Source organism: Galeopterus variegatus, unplaced genomic scaffold, assembly GCF_000696425.1.
Source record: "Galeopterus variegatus unplaced genomic scaffold, G_variegatus-3.0.2 Scaffold1652, whole genome shotgun sequence".
Classification (NCBI taxonomy): Eukaryota; Metazoa; Chordata; class Mammalia; order Dermoptera; family Cynocephalidae; genus Galeopterus; species Galeopterus variegatus.
In genome coordinates this window covers 320633-337300 of record NW_007727763.1, presented here as the reverse complement: position 1 = coordinate 337300, position 16668 = coordinate 320633, and the positions used below count along the sequence as shown (strand labels likewise).

Genomic DNA, 16668 nt, shown 5'->3' with positions numbered 1-16668 from the left:
ACCACAATGACTAAACACCAAAGGAAAGATACCAGAAATATGAAAAATCAAGAAAGTACACTATCAAAGAGTAATAACTCTCAAGCTCTAGATCCTATAAACCAAGAAGCCCTTGGAAGGACTGACAAGGAATTTCGAGTGATAATTCTAAGGAAACTAAACGAGATACAAGAAAACTCAGCTAGACAACACAATGAAATGAGGAAAAGTATACAGGACCTGGAAGAAGAAATGTACAGGGAAATCACTGCCCTGAAACAGAATGTAGCAGAGCTTACCAAGCTGAAGAATTCATTCAGCGAAATAAAAAACACAACAGAGAGTTTAATCAGCAGGCTTGCAGAAGCGGAAGAGAGAGAACTTCTAACCTTGAAGACGGGCTGTTTGAAATAACATAGGCAGACCAAAAAAAAAAAGAAAAAACAATTTAAAACATTGAAGAAAATCTAAGAGAGATTTCAGACAACCTTAAGTGCTTAAATATCCAAGTCATGGGTATTCCAGAAGGGGAGGAAAAAGGAGATTGCACTGAAAAGATATTCAACAAAATAGTGGCAGAAAACTTCCCAGGTATAGGAAAAGACACAGATCTTCATATTCAGGAAGCTGAAAGATCCCCAAATGTATTCACCCAAAAAGGTCTTCTCCAAGACAGGTTATAGTCAAATTGGCAAAACTCAAACACAAAGAGAGAATCTTAAAAGCTGCAAGAGAGAAGCATCAAGTCACCTATAAGGGAGACCTAAGCAGACTAACATCAGACTTTTCATTACAAATCCTAAAAGCCAGAAAGGAATGGGATGAGATATTCAAAATACTTAAAGACAGAGATTGCCAGCCAAGAATACTTAACTCTGCAAGGCTATCCTTCCAAAATGAAGGGTAAATAGTATATTTCCCAGACAAACAAAAACTGCAGGAGTTCACTACCACACGAACACCATTACAAGAAATTCTCAAGGGAGTACTGGGTTTGGTACCTGAAAAATAACTACCACTGCCATAAAAACTCAAGAAAAATCAAAACCCACTAGTAAAATTAAAGTGCTAACATGAAGAGGAAAAAAAAAAGAAGTTTATCTACCACCCAAGAAACCAACAAATACAGAAGACAAACATTAAATCAGAAAGAAAGAAACAAAAGACACTTAAGACATCCAAACAAAAATCAATAAAATGCTAGGAGTAAATCAACACTTTTCAATTACAACTTAATGTACAAGGATTAAATTCCCCACTCAAAAGACACAGACTGACTGACTGGAATAAAAACGTGGACCCAACTATATCCTGCCTTCAAGAGAGACTCACCTCACCTCTAAAGACACATGTAGACTAAGAGTGAAAGGATGGAAAAAGATATACCGTGCAAATAGAAATGAAAAACACCGGAGTAGCTATTCTTATATCTGATAAAATAGACTTTAAACTAAAAACCATATAAAGAAATAAAGAGGGCCACTACATAATGATAAAATGATTTATTCATCAAGAAGACATAACAGTCATAAATATATACACACCCAATGTCGGAGCAGCCAGATTTATAAAGCAAACTCTACTAGATCTAAAGAAGGAGAAAGACACTAATACCATAATAGCAGGGGACCAGAACACCCCACTGTCAATATTGGACAGATCATCTAGGCCAAGAATCAGCAGAGAAACACAAGATCTTAACAACACTCTAGACCAATTGGACTTGGCAGATATCTACAGAACATTCCATCTACCAACCTCAAAATATTCATTCTTCTCATTAGCACATGGATCATTCTCCACGATAGATCACATGTTAGGTCACAAATCAACTCTCAACAAATTCAAAATAATTGGAATTATCCCATGTGTTTCTTCAGATCACAATGGATTAAAATTAGAAATTAATAACAAATGAAACTCTGGAAACTATACAAACACATGGAAATTAAACAGCATTCTACTTAATGACATATGAGTCCAAAAAGAAATCAAACAGGAAATCAAAAATTTATTGAAACGAATGAAGCAAATGATACATCATACCTGTGGGATACTGCAAAAGTAGTACTAAGGGGGAAATTTATTACATTAAATGCTTACATCAGACGAATGGAAAGATGGCAAGTAAACAACCTAATACTTCACCTTAAAGAACTAGAAAAACAAGAACAATCCAAACCCAAAGTTAGCAGATGGAGAGAAGTCATTAAGATCAGAGCAGAACTTAATGAAATTGAAAGAAACCCAAAAAAACGATACAAAAGATCAATGAATCAAAAAGTTGTTTTTTTTTAAAGATAAATGAAATTGACAAACCATTAGCATGGCTAACTAAAAAAAGAAGAGAGAAGACCCAAATAACAAAAATTAGAAATGAAAAAGGTGATATTCCAACAGATGCCTCAGAAATACAAGAAATCATTAGTGACTACTATAAACAACTATATGCCAACAAATTTGAAAATCTGGAGGAAATGGATAAATTACTGGGTATACACAAACTACCAAAACTGAGCCAAGAAGATGTAGAAATTCTGAACAGACCAATAACAATAAAAGAGTTTGAATCTGTTATCAGAAGGCTCCCAACAAGGAAAGGCCCAGGACCGGATGGGTTCACCACAGAGTTCTACCAAACATTCAAAGAGGAGTTGACGCCAATTTTCTACAAGCTATTCCAAAAGATTGAAACAGGCAATCTTCCCAAACTCATTCTATGAAGCAAATATCACCCTGATAGCAAAACCAGATAAAGATACAACGAAAAAAGAAAACTACAGGCCAATATCCTTGATGAATATAGATGCAAAAATCCTCAGTAAAATAGTAGCTAACAGAATACAGCAACACATACACAAAAATATACACTGTGATCAAATGGGATTCATCCCAGGGATGCAAGGTTGGTTCAACGTACACAAATCAATAAATGTGATATACCATATCAATAAAATCAGACACAAGGACCATACGATCATCTCTGTAGATGCTAAAAAAGCATTCAACAAAATTCAACACTCATTCATGATAAAGACTCTCTGCAAGTTAGGTATAGACGGAAAGTATCTCAACATAATTAAAGCCATGTATGATAAATCCACTGCCAATATCACCCTGAATAAGGAAAAGCTGAAAGCTTTTCCCTTAAGAACAGGAACTAGACAAGGATAACCACTCTCACCACTCCTGTTCAACATAGTGGTGGAAGTACTACCCAGAGCAATCAGAGAAGAGATGGAAATAAAGGGCATCCAGATTGGAAAAGATAAAGTCAAACTGTCCCTGTTTGCAGGTGACATGATCCTATATATTGAACAGCCTAAAGCCTCTCCAAAAAAACTCTAGAGTTGATAAATGATTTCAGCAAAGTTGCATGATACAAAATCAATGCACAAAAAATCAGTAGCATTTCTGTTCTCCAATAGTGAACATATATAAAGAGAAATCAAGAAAACTAGCCCATTTACAATAACCACCAAAAAAATAAAATACTTAGGAATAGAGTTAACCAAGGATGTGTTAAATCTTTATTTTTATTTTTATTTTTTTCCTTTTTAGTCTTTTTTTCGTGACCGGCAACGGATCGCAACCCTCAGTGTCGCGCCCGTACCGGACCGTGACCGGCTATGGGATCGCAACCCTCAGTGTTGCGCCTGCACCTCGCTCAGCCAGTGAGCGGCCGGTCTGTATGTGGGATCCGAACCCTCGGCAGGAGCGCTGCCGCGCTCCCAAGCGGTGCACTGTAGCAGTGCGCCACCGGGCCGGCCCTTGTGTTAAATCTTTATAATGAGAACTACAAACCACTGTTGAGAGAAATTAAAGAAAACACAAGAAGATGGAAAGATATCCCATGCTCTTAGATTGGAAGAATCAACATTGTGAAAATGTGCACACTACTCAAGGTGATATACAAATTCAATGCAATCCTCATCAATATTCCAATGACATTTTTCTCAGAAATGGAAAAAACTATCCAGACGTTTATATGGAATAACAAAAGACCATGCGTAACCAAAGTAAATCTGAGCAAAAAAATAAAGCTGGAGGCGTAACACTAACCTGAATTTAAACTATACTACAAAGCCATAATAACCAAAACAGCATGGTACTGGCATAAAAGCAGACACACGGATCAATGGAGTAGAATAGAGAATCCAGAAATCAACCCACACACCTGCAGCCACCTGATCTTTAACAAAGGCACCAAGCCTATACACTGGGGAAGAGACTGCCTCTTCAGCAAGTGGTGCTGGGATAATGGGATATCCATATGCAGGAGAATGGAACTAGACCAATACCTCTCACCATATACCAAAGTCAACTCAAAGTGGATTAAAGAATTAAATATACACCCTGAAACAATAAAACTCCTTAAAGAAAACATAGGAGAAACACTCCAGGAAGTGGGACTGGACACAGACTTCATGAATACGACCCCAAAAGCATGGGCAACCAAAGGAAAAATAACCAAATGAGATTATGTCAAACTGAAAAGCTTCTGCACAGCAAAAGGAATAATTAACAGAGTTAAAAGACAACCAACAGAGTGGGAGAAAATATTTGCAGAGTTTACATCTGACAAAGGATTAATATCCAGAATATACAAGGAACTGAAACAACTTTACAACAAAAAAACAAGTAACCTTAAAAAATGGGCAAAGGAGCTAAATAGGCATTTCTCAAAGAAAGGTATATGAATGGCCAACGGACACATGAAGAAATGTTCAACATCACTCAGCATTCAGGAAATGCAAATCAAAACCACACTGACATACCATCTCACCCCAGTTACGATGGCTAATATTCAAAAGACTGAATGATAAATGCTGGCATGGCTGCAGAGATAAAGGAACTCTCATACACTCTTGGTGGGACTGCAAAATGGTGCAGCCTCTATGGAAAATGGTATGGTGGTTCATCAAACAATTGCAGATAGATCTACCGTATGACCCAGCTATCCCCCTGCTGGGAATATACCCAGAGGAATGGAAATCAAGTCAAAGGTATACCTGTACTCCAGTGTTCATTGCAGCCCTATTTACAATAGCTAAGAGTTGGAACCAGCCCAAATGTCCATCATCAGATGAGTGGATAAGGAAAATGTGGTATATCTACACAATGGAATACTACTCTGCTATAAAAAGAAATGAAATACTGCCATTTGCAACAACATGGATGGACCTAGAGAAAATTATATTAAGTGAAACGAGTCAGGCCCAGAAATAGAAATAGCACATGTTCTCACTTATTGGTGGGAGCTAAAAATAAATAAATACACAATTAAACTGAGGGGGACGAGGGAAGAAGACACAATAGTCACAATTCCTTGAAGTTATTAGGACAAGCAAACAGATATGAGGTTGTTGGGAGGGAGGGGGGGAGAGAGGTTTCAGTAATGGGCCACAATAATCAACCACATTGTATATTGATAAAAGTAAATTAAATTTTTTAAAAAAGAAACTGTTAGCTGACCTGTATTGGGGCCTTCTTTTAAGAGACTGGAGAAACTAAGAATCTATAGTGTTTAAGAAAATTCTGTTAAAGTGAGTTTCAGGTCATGTGGTTTTATTTCAAGCAGACACTTAGGATGATGGAGACTAAAAGTCTTCCTTCTGTTGTATGGTGTTCACAGAAAACATGAAGCTTCAGACAAGTGCCTCCAGAGGCAGTATGGATAATCAAAGGGGCAACTCACCTGTGAGTTGCTTCAGACTTGAGACTGGTCTATTTATATACTCAACAAATATTCTAAAGGTATTTTGTATTCTAGATTTTGTACTGGATGCTGGGAATATAGCAGTGAATAAAACAGCCATGAATACCCTTCTCTAAAGACTTGTGTTCTCGTGTGGGGAGATGGACAGTAGATATCCAAGAAGTAAATATGTATGTCAGATGATACATGAAGAAAAATAAAATAGAGTATTAATACAAAGTATTGGGGGAAGAGGAGAAAGGGTGGTCCTTGGGCGTTTCCAAGGAGGAAATATTAACAGAGACCTGAAGTTAGTGAGGAAGCAAGCCATGTCAATATCTGGGGAAGTGTATTGGAAGCCAAGAGAATAACAAGTGCAAAGGCATGAGGTAGGAATACAGCTGACTTTCTGCAAGAATAGTGAGAACACTAGTGTGTAGGAATAGAATTAGTGAAGGGAAGAGTGGTAAGTAGTGAAGGGAGGAGAGACCAGGAAGGACAGACAAGTCATGAAGGCCTTGGAAGCCATTGTACAGACTTTTGCTTTTGCTCTGATTGACATGAAAGCCATTAAAAGGGTGTTACTGAGAAGAGTGACCTCCATGTGATCTGACATTCATAAAGATCTTGTGGTGAAGTGGGATGAGGGGCAGGGGTGGTAGTAAGGGAATTAAAAGGCTGTTGCTATGATTCTGGTGATAGTCATGGTGCCTTGATTCAGATAAATGGTTTTATTGGGGCTGTATTTTGGAGATGGCACCCACAAGATTTACTGATGCTTTGCATCTAGGGTGTGAGAAAGAGAGAAAACAGTGATTATTCCAGGTGGGTGAATGGTATCAAAGCTAACATCCTTACAAATGCCTGTAAAGTCTTAAGTGATCTGGCCCTGTTACCTCTCTGAATTCACCTCCTACTACTTTCCTCCTCACCCATTCCACTCATGCCACATTAACCTCCTTTTCCATTCTTGAGATATGCCAAGTATGCTGCCAACTCAAAACCTTTGCCTTTGCTGTTTCCTCTGCCTAGAACATGTTTCTTCAAGATATTCGTATGGCTTGATTACTTATTTCCTCACTTCATTCTGGTCTATGATAATCTGACTACTATATAAAATAATAACCACCAACATCCTTCCTAACCCTCAGGACTTCCCTTCCCCCTTACTCTGCTATTAGTGCTCCTCTTAGTATTTATCACTGTCTGACAGTAGGTAGGTAGGTAGAAAGAACTGTTTATTATCTGTCTCCCTGCATTAGAATATAAGCTTCGTGAGGGCTGTGACCAGTGTTCTATGCAATGCTCAGCACATTGTAGGCATTCCCAGAATATTTACTATTGACATTTATTGAGAGGGAAGAGGAGGTCTGAGGGGAAAAAATCAAGAGTTAAGATTATTAGCATGTTAAATTTGAGATGTCTTCTAGGCATCTGAGTGGAGAAGTTGAGTGGGCAGTTTAGATATTGAAGACTAGAGTTGACAGTACCAGTTAGGGTTGTATATATATGTTGTGGAGTCATCAGGATACAGATGGCTTTTAAAGCCATGGAATGAAGAAAGATGATCTCGTGGTGTGAATTCATAGAGAATAAAAGCCGTCTAAGGACAGAGGTCTGAGGCATTCCCAATTTTATGTCCTAGTATTTAAAAAATATCAACTTAATATTTGTTTTTGTTTTTGTTTTTGTTTCTCTTAATTTTATTTTGTCGATATACAATGTGGTTGATTATTGTGGCCCATTACCGAAACCCCCCTCCCTCCTCCCTCTCCCCTCTCCCACCCAACAATGTCCTTTCTGTTTGCTTGTCTCAACTTAATATTTGTACCTGAGTTAAAGAAATAATCCTTTTCATCAGAATGCACAGGAAGCTTTAAGCTAAGCACTTGAACAGTGCTACCAAGAAGCCCCATACTGATCTTGAGGACTTGGGCAGGAAGCCGTTTGTGGTTGTCTTACCTTGTTTCCTCTGTGAAACCTCTGCTACTTGTGAGTGATGTGGTTTATGCTGCTGGCTGCTGTTGATTCTCCTGTACATGTACAAGATATTTTTCCCTCCCAACATAGGCACTGGTTTATATACACTGAAGAAGTTGGCCGCCAGCAACCTAAGGCAGGGAGCAACCTTCCGAATGCAGTTAATCTACCCAGATCATTTTATTGCCTTACAAAATTATAGAATAATTTTTTTTGAAACACAGTGAAGTTCTTAGTTCTACTGTTCTTTATGACATAGAGAAAGCATATAGATTTATTTCTGTTTGTAGTGAATTTCTGTGCTTTTTTATATCTTATGAAGCTTGAGTGTTTGTTCTATTGCCGGGTGAAAATTTTGCTAGGTGTTTTTAAAACTATTTCTAGAGGGCTGTCCGGTTAGCTCACTTGGTTAGAGTGGGGTGCTGGTAACACGAAGGTCAAGGGTTAAGATCCCCTTACCTGCCAGATGCCACCCCCCCCCTCCCCCGCCAAAAAAGGCCTATTTCTAGAATAAGCTCATTATACATAGGGAAATTTGGTTTATCTTGGATATTAAAAGATATTGTTAAGCTATCTTAACCTTTCAGAGTTTATTTGAAAAATTAGAAAAGGTGTTTTATTAGCGTGTATACTCATGCTTAAATTCTTTGACACCAAGTCATATCTTTTTCGTATTTATATTCAAGAATGTTGACTTTAACTTATTTCTCTGAAGATCTGCCCACTTTAGGGGGAAGAAACCGTGATAGATTCTAGTAACTAAAGGTAAAGGGAGGGGCAAGAAGACCTATGACGGCTGTTCTGCATCAGGTTGCCTTTCTTGGGAGTGTTTGTTTTATCCTCTCTCTGAAGCAAACTGAATGATTTAGATGGGCTTTTGTTAAATCATAGATTTGTTTGGACCAGATTTAATTCACCATTTTCTTTTGTCAGTCTTTAAATGAATGTTTGCAAAATTAGTAGTATCTTGAAATTCTGTTTCTCAGAAATGAGAATGTTATTCTTAATTTTTCTAAGTGAGTATAATGCATATATTTGCCTATGAGCATAAGTTTTGAAGGAGGGATAACAGGGAGATATACCTTATCTTAAAGATTTAACTTTTAAGAGACAAACTTTTGGTGAGCTAACACGCAAATTGTCCTTTCACACATCTTCACATGGATAGTGGTGGCTCTTAGTGGTGTTATATTTAAATTCCAGGAATGGTGATTTTTGAGTCACTAAAATTTACTAATATTGTAAAGATAAAGTCTGAGCAACTTGAATTCCCATTGTGAAATAATTTAAAGTATTTCTGACCTAAAATAATGTTTTTTTAAAAAAAAATTCTACTTAATTTTTCTCCTTTAGTCTAAAGCACTTAGAATCTCCACACCACTTACTGGTGTGAGGTACATTAAGGAGAACAGCCCTTGTGTGACCCCGATTTCTACAGCTACACATAGTTTGAGTCGTCTTCATACCATGCTGACGGGCCTCAGGAATGCACCAAGTGAGAAATTGGAGCAGATCCTCAGGTTAGTTTGAGCCCTGTCTGCCGTCTAAGATTTGCTTGTTGACCATTTTCCAGTTTGCTATTTTAATTTTTTACTATTAGTGCCTTAATTAATACATTAATAATTTTTTTATCAGTTGCATGCTCAGTCTTGTTGTTAGTCCATAGAAGACATAGCAATATAAGATGTACAAATAGAAGATTATCTTTCCCCAGATTTCTTTAATGTAATACTGGAGACTGTAACTAACAACACTAGATAGTATAGAATAAAGCACCAAAATGTCTTATTACCAACTCTTCTATCTTAAGATTCAGGGAAGGGGAACGGGGGCAAGTGGTCAATTATGATGGGAATTGTCAGAGGACTTCATGAAGAGGATTGGACCTGAGCAAAGTTTGAATGGTGGGTCAGATTTGAAAAGATTCATGGAGTTCCACATGTTTATAAAGCAGGAGCAAAACCACTATAACTTTTGTAAGCTTTCTAAAACACCCTTAACCTGCAAAGGTGGGCCTTCTTTGCCTTGAATTTAGAAACATTTTATAAATACATTTTAGAAGCCTGTCTTAATCTGTAAATTTTCCAGATCTCTTTACAAACACTAACCAGGCATAACAGCTTCTTTAATCTTAAGTACCATTAGTGGGGTTAAATATTAACAATAGATACTAGGTAAAACCAAAGGGTCTTATTTTTATAAAAATGTGTGTGTGTGTTCATAAATAAAATTCTGCTTATATATGATATTCATTAGATATCTCTAGCAGGACTCTAACTGATTTTTATTTTCTTTATAATGTTTTTAAACTTGCTTCATTTTTATGATGAATATGTATATTTATGAAGATAAGGATGTAGTTGTTACAGAAGCTCACATGGTAATAATTTGTATGATGCTTCTGCATTAGAAATATATTGCTTTGTAATAAAAATGTCAATGAGCTCAGTTGGTTAGAGTACAGTGTTGAAGCACCAAGATCAAGGGTTTGGATCCCTGTACCAGCCAGCCACCTAAAAATAATAATAAATAAATAAATAAGTCAACGATGAGATTCTCCAACCTTCGAAGGTTAAAAAAAACCAATGAAATAAAACTTGTTTTGGGGGAAATAAATGTGGAGTGCCAGTAATGATTTATATGAGTCTATAGTGTAGGTTATATACCCAATCATTCTATTTTCTTTCAGGATGTCTTAATGGGAGTTGTACTACCCTCTAGGGAAACAGTTAGGGCAGTTTTGGTTGTCATGAGTGATTGGGGATATGTACGGTGGGTGGGGGCCAGTCACATATCAAAAGCGCCCAGGCCAAGGTTGCTGAACTTACGGAGGTAAGTGTACAGCGCCACACAAGAAAATGTTTCTCACTCAAACTAGTGATACCACCACCTTTGATAAGGAAGTATGGGATCTCTTTGATTAATTTGGGAAGTTTATATAGTTTCTGTTTAAAGTATTTTATATTTACATGTTAGTGACATTACAGAGTTGTATATATTTTATCCCTTTGTGACTTGGCAAGACCTTTAAATTAGGTAATTTCTTACTACTTTTTTAGGACATGTTCCAGAGATCCAACCCAAGCTATTGCTAGCAGATTGAAAGAAATGTATGAAATATATTGTCAGCATTCCCAACCAGATGAGGATTTCAGTAATTGTGGTAAAGGTGAGGCTTAGTATTGTCTGTACTACTCTCATCTTTGAAGTTTAATTACATGGAATCCTTTCTTGTAATAGTCAGAAATATGAGGAAAAGATTTATGACTTTAGATTGAGGGCTAGGATATAGTTGTCCCATTTTTCTGCCAACCAAGTGATTTCTGGACACTTCTCAGTAAGAAAAATTTTAGACGGGTATCTTTATTATATTCGACTTATTGTGCTTTTTTATTTCCAAATTTTGAGTTTTCATTTGTAGACTGGAAATTAAATAGAAGCATAGTAGATCTTCACATAATAAGAACAAGGACAGAAGATATAGTTGTTACAAGCTCAAACCTGGCCTAAGAGTTGTTTGATGCCATTAATTGGAACGAAGTATGTGTGTGGAATAGTGAACCAATTACTTACCTTGTAGCGTAGAGCTGTTTTGTTCAAACATACAGACAAAAAATGGTGTGAATCTTAATGGAATGATATTACAGTTCTTTATAGGCAAATTTTATTTCACTATTTTGGAAAAAATGTGAATGTTACCATCAAGAAAATTAAGGAATCTTAGGAGTAATTGAAATACCAGTTGTATGAAGTACATATATCTGAAGTGTTGTGTTTGTTTTTAAATATTATTTTGTGGGTGGAGGAGGGATGGGCCCTCATTCTCACAATACTTATTTTCTTTGTATGTCATTTTTGTTTGTTTTTTATTATTTCTACAGAAATTGCCAGCAAACATTTTCGTTTTGCAGAGATGCTTTACTACAAAGTATTAGAATCTGTTATTGAGCAGGAACAAAAAAGACTGGGTGACATGGATTTATCTGTGAGTAAAATAACCAGTGGATTGATCACAATGAAACCTGCCCCAACTACCAAAAAAATAAAAGCCATTATTAAGAAAATAATGTATGGCTTTGAGGGAATAAGATTGTTTCTCGTTTCAGCAGGCCATGTATGATAACATATAACCTCTGAGGGTAGGAGACTCTGTAGTCAAGAATTAAAACATTCAGACTTAACCTTAACTGAGTTGTTAGAAAGAATTTTTACTCAAGCCTTATATAGCAAGGATAAATTGAGTATTGACTGGATGGGACTTTAACATAAGTATTTAACCATTCCTCTTTGGCAAAGATAATTATTTTTCCTATATTTTACTAATCAGGAAGTATAAATTCATTTTTCTATAAATGATATTTACTTTTAATAACATTAATAAAAATAGTTTGTTAAAAAGCTAATTTTTAAAATAACATTTTAAAGAAATTTGTAAAACTGAACAATAATGATTCTAATTCCTTGTAACTATTTAGATATTTTAAAATATATTTTAAAAATGGCTTATGAATTTAAAGGCTGTTTTTATGACTTACATTTTGTGTGTGTGAACATATACAGAAGGGTATATAAAACATAGCTGTAGTTTAGGGGCTGATGTTAAGTGAACACCTGTATACTCATCTAAGTAACTTAATTTTAAAAACTTTATTGTGATAAAATATATATAACATAACACTTACCATTTTAACCATTTTTAAGTTTACAGTTCAGTGGTGTTAAGTATTCATATTGTTGTGTAACCATCACAACTATCCATCTCCAGAACTTTTTCGTCATACTAAGCTGAAAGTCTAACTCCTCATTTATCCCTCTGTCTAGTCTCTGGTAACTTCTATTCTACTTTGTCTCTATGAATTTATCTGTCCTATGTATCTCATATGTATTAGTCCGTTTAGGTTGCTTATAACAAAATACCTGAAACTAGGTGATTTATAAAGAAAAATGACATTGCTTACAGTTTCTGAGGCTGAGAAGTCCAAAGTCTATCTGGTGGTGGCGACAGTGACCCAGGGGTCTCACATTGCAAGATGGTGGAAGCAGAGAGAGCGACAGAGAGAGACAGGCTCTCCTCTCCTTTTAAAGCCCTCAGAACCATGCCCCTGACCAACATTTTTAATCCATTCACTACTGCACGGTCCTACAATCCAATCACCTCCTCAAGGCTCCACCTTTCAATTACCATAATAGTATCTCCCACCCTCTTAACAGTCACAGTGGGGGCTAAGTTTCTAATACATAAAACTTGGGGGACATGATTCAAGCTTCAGGGAGTTTTGGGGGAACATAATTCAGTCCACTTCATCATATAAGTAGAATCATATGATATTTGTCCATTCGTGCCTGACATTTCACTTAGCATAGTGTTTTCAGGGTTCATCAATGTTGTAGCGTGTATCAGAATTCCATTTCTTGGTAAGGCTGAATAATATTCCATTGCATGTGTATATATACTGCATTTTGTTTATCCATTCATCTGTTGATGAACGTTTGTTTATTTGTAGATTTTGGCTACTGTGAATAATGCTGCTATGAACATTGGTATACAAGTATCTGTTTGAGTCCATGTTTTCAGTTCTTTTGGGTTCTTCACACCAAGGAGTGGAATTGCTAGATTACGTAGTCATTTTATGTTTAACATTTTTAGGAATAGCCATACCATTTCTCACAGTGGCTGTTCCATTTTACATTCCCACCAGCAATGCATAGGGGTTTCAGTTTTTCCGCATACTCAAAGCATTTGCTATTTTCCATTTTTTTGATAGTATCCATCCTAATGAATATGAAGTGGTATCTCATGGTGCTTTTTTTTTTTTTTTTTTTTAATGAAAACATTTCATTGCCATCAAGGTGCTTTTAATTTGCATTTCTCTAAGGACTGTGATGTTCAGTTTCTTTTCATGTACTCGTTGGCCCTTTGTGTATCTTCTCTGAAGAAATGTCTATTAAAGCCCTTTGCCCGTTTTTGATTTGGGCTGTTTGTTTTTTTGTTTTCCTGTTGCAGGAATTCTTTATACATTCTGAATATTAGTCCTTTATCTGATACATTATTTGCAAATATTTTTTCCCATTCTGTAGGTTGTCTTTTCAGTCTGTTGATAGTCTCTTTTCATGCACAAAAGTTAATTTTGATGAAATCTATTTTTCTTTTGTTGCCTGAGTTACTTTATAATTAAAAAATAAAAATGTTTATATACAATTTTAGAAAATTATAAGCAAAAAGAAGAAAATAAAAATCATCTGTGATGATGTCACCCTGTGGTAAACATGTTGATTTTTGGCACAAGGCCCTCTAGCCAGTTACCTGCCTGTATGCCTTCCAGCTATCTTTTTATGATGGTAGCCTCTTACTGTAAATACTGTTTTGTAACATTTTTCCACATCATTATTCTTCTAAGCAGGGTATTCTTATTATTCTTCTATTCAGGGTATGTGTGTATTTTGGTTAGGGATATAATTTCTTTTGTTAAATATACCTCATAATATGTAAAAATTTTTAGAAGTTCTTATACATTCTTTTAATATTCTTTTTTGCTAAAAAATGGGCTTATTTATAAGGTTAAGAAAAGTTTTGTAAGAAAATAACTACTCAGAAAATAAGACTTTCTTTGGTATTTTTACTTAACTGAATATGAAATGTCTTTTTAGAATAGGCTCATGGTTCTAAATGCTAATAACTTTGTTTTATAGGGTATTCTGGAACAAGATGCATTCCACAGATCACTCTTGGCCTGCTGCCTTGAGGTCATCACTTTTTCTTATAAGCCTCCTGGGAATTTTCCATTTATTACTGAAATATTTGATGTGCCACTTTATCATTTTTATAAGGTATTTTTTAAAATGTGACACTGATGAAGAAATTGTAGATGAGACCAACTGTCTGTCTGAGTCATTTAGTTCAAATTAACTTCTAAGTACAACAACCAGCCCAGTGACGACCACCAAGCCACAGAAAGAAGGGCCCCAGGTTCCCAAGCTGGGGAGGTGGGAGGCGAGGGCTTTCGCCACACCCCCCTGACATCACACCTGGCCCGGCAATGACCAAGCCACCCCTGGAAGCCACCCTCCCCCCCTCACCGTCTCCCCTGTGGGAATATGGGGTGTGCCACCATCCTCAATTCCACCCCTCCTTCTTCCATCACATTTCCTTCCCCCCCTCCCTCCCACCTGCTTTGCAACAACATCATAGAATGTAAAAAAATAATAAAATAAAATAATAATTACATTTTTAATAATCTCTACTTGGGGAGCAGAGAAAAATAGGAGTCTTAAGACATAAATTCTTTATGAAAGACCTACTTTGTGCAAAAGCTTCATTTGATTTGTCGTTTTATCTGATAAAAGCTTTTAGAATACTGTGATTTTATGAGTTAAGGCTTTAAAAAAAAGTAGCACACATTTCACTAATCTTGTGTAGCAACTTTTTTTATTTTATGAAAATTAAATAACGTTGGAAGCATCTTTCAGAAAAAAATAAAACCTCTTTCACGTGTTACAGAGAGACACAGAGTTATAGCACTGAGTTGGTAGCTGTTTCCTTCTTGATATTTGACTTAGCATATGAGTTTATCTTAACTCTCATATGGTAGTCAAAACTAATTTTTATTGTGGCATAATTGAATGTTTAGAGGTTTTTTATATGAAATTTTAACCTCAATATTACAAGGCATGTTTTTCATTTAATAAATTTTGAAAGACATCAGTATACAAAAGATTTTATTTAACTCATACATGTAGTTAAAACAATAATTATTTACAAAGACAGTGAAAGGAAGAAAGAGCTGCCATTTCAAAATACTACTATTTTTAAAACTTGTATTTTTTGATGTTATTTGTTTAAATATTAAATAATATTTAAATAGATGTACCTGTTTTGCTTTCACACTTTTTTTTTTTTTCAAATAGTAAGTATTAACAGTTACTATAAAATGAACCAGGGCATTTTTCTTTATTTCAGGTGATAGAAGTATTCATTAGAGCAGAAGATGGCCTTTGTAGAGAGGTGGTAAAACATCTTAATCAGATTGAAGAACAGATCTTAGATCATTTGGCATGGAAACCAGAGTCCCCACTCTGGGATAGAATTAGAGACAATGAAAACAGAGTTCCTACATGTGAAGAGGTTTGTGAAAATATCTTAACATTTTTCTGTAAGAAAAGTGTATCAGTATCTAGTCTATTCATAATCTCATTTCACAGAGAGCAATTAAATTTAGTGTCTCCCTTTTGGGGTGTGGCAGTTGGCTTTAATATGGCACAATTACCCCTATGTCAAAGAGGAAACAAGAGTCAGCAATAACTTGTGATTGCCACAGAGTTTTGGTGACAGAGTAAAAATCGGCGTTCTTTCTTAATTTTCTGAATAAGTTTCTGTCCCTTAGAGTGGTTGATACTCTAACTCTCCAAATCAGTAATGAAGGTTGATTAATATTTAGTATCAAGTTATCAGGTTTTTAATTTTTTAAGACTGTCATAATTTTTTTTTAACTTTAGTATAAAAATGGAAAAAACAACTGATTTTATTTAGATGGAGTAACTGATGAGCCAACCAAGATAGTTTTCTCTTTTCTTAGATTATTATTGTATTTCTAGTTAAATGTTTTTTGGTTTTTGATTTTTTTGGGGGTATTATCATTCTGTGTAAACAATTCTTTATAGGTCATGCCACCTCAGAACCTGGAAAGAGCAGATGAAATTTGCATTGCTGGCTCCCCTTTGACTCCCAGAAGGGTGAGTGAAGTTCGTGCTGATACTGGAGGACTTGGAAAAAGTAAGTTTAAAATACTAGGGGGAATACTTTCAGGCCTAGTATCTGGAGATTTAAATTTCTTGTAAACCTACAAGTGAAGTTAATAGGGAATATATAGAAGAAAATATTATATGCATCTTAGTACTATATGGATCACTTAAGTAATGCTTTTTTTTTTTTTTTTTTTTTTTTTTTTTTTTTTCCGGGCCCGGCAACGGATCCCCACCCCCCGGGTTGCCCCCGGCCCGGGCCGGGGGCCCCC

General features: G+C 35.8%; 1 protein-coding gene across 1 annotated transcript in view; it reads left to right on the top strand.

The window, feature by feature from the left end:
* Window positions 1-16668, top strand: part of RBL2 (retinoblastoma-like 2) — a 58000-nt gene that overhangs the window by 19929 nt on the left and 21403 nt on the right. Inside the window, exons 9-14 of the mRNA XM_008578263.1 lie at window positions 9011-9177; window positions 10717-10826; window positions 11539-11642; window positions 14348-14485; window positions 15615-15779; window positions 16316-16427. Coding sequence (XP_008576485.1) covers window positions 9011-9177; window positions 10717-10826; window positions 11539-11642; window positions 14348-14485; window positions 15615-15779; window positions 16316-16427 — 796 coding nt within the window. The remainder of the gene's footprint in view (window positions 1-9010; window positions 9178-10716; window positions 10827-11538; window positions 11643-14347; window positions 14486-15614; window positions 15780-16315; window positions 16428-16668) is intronic.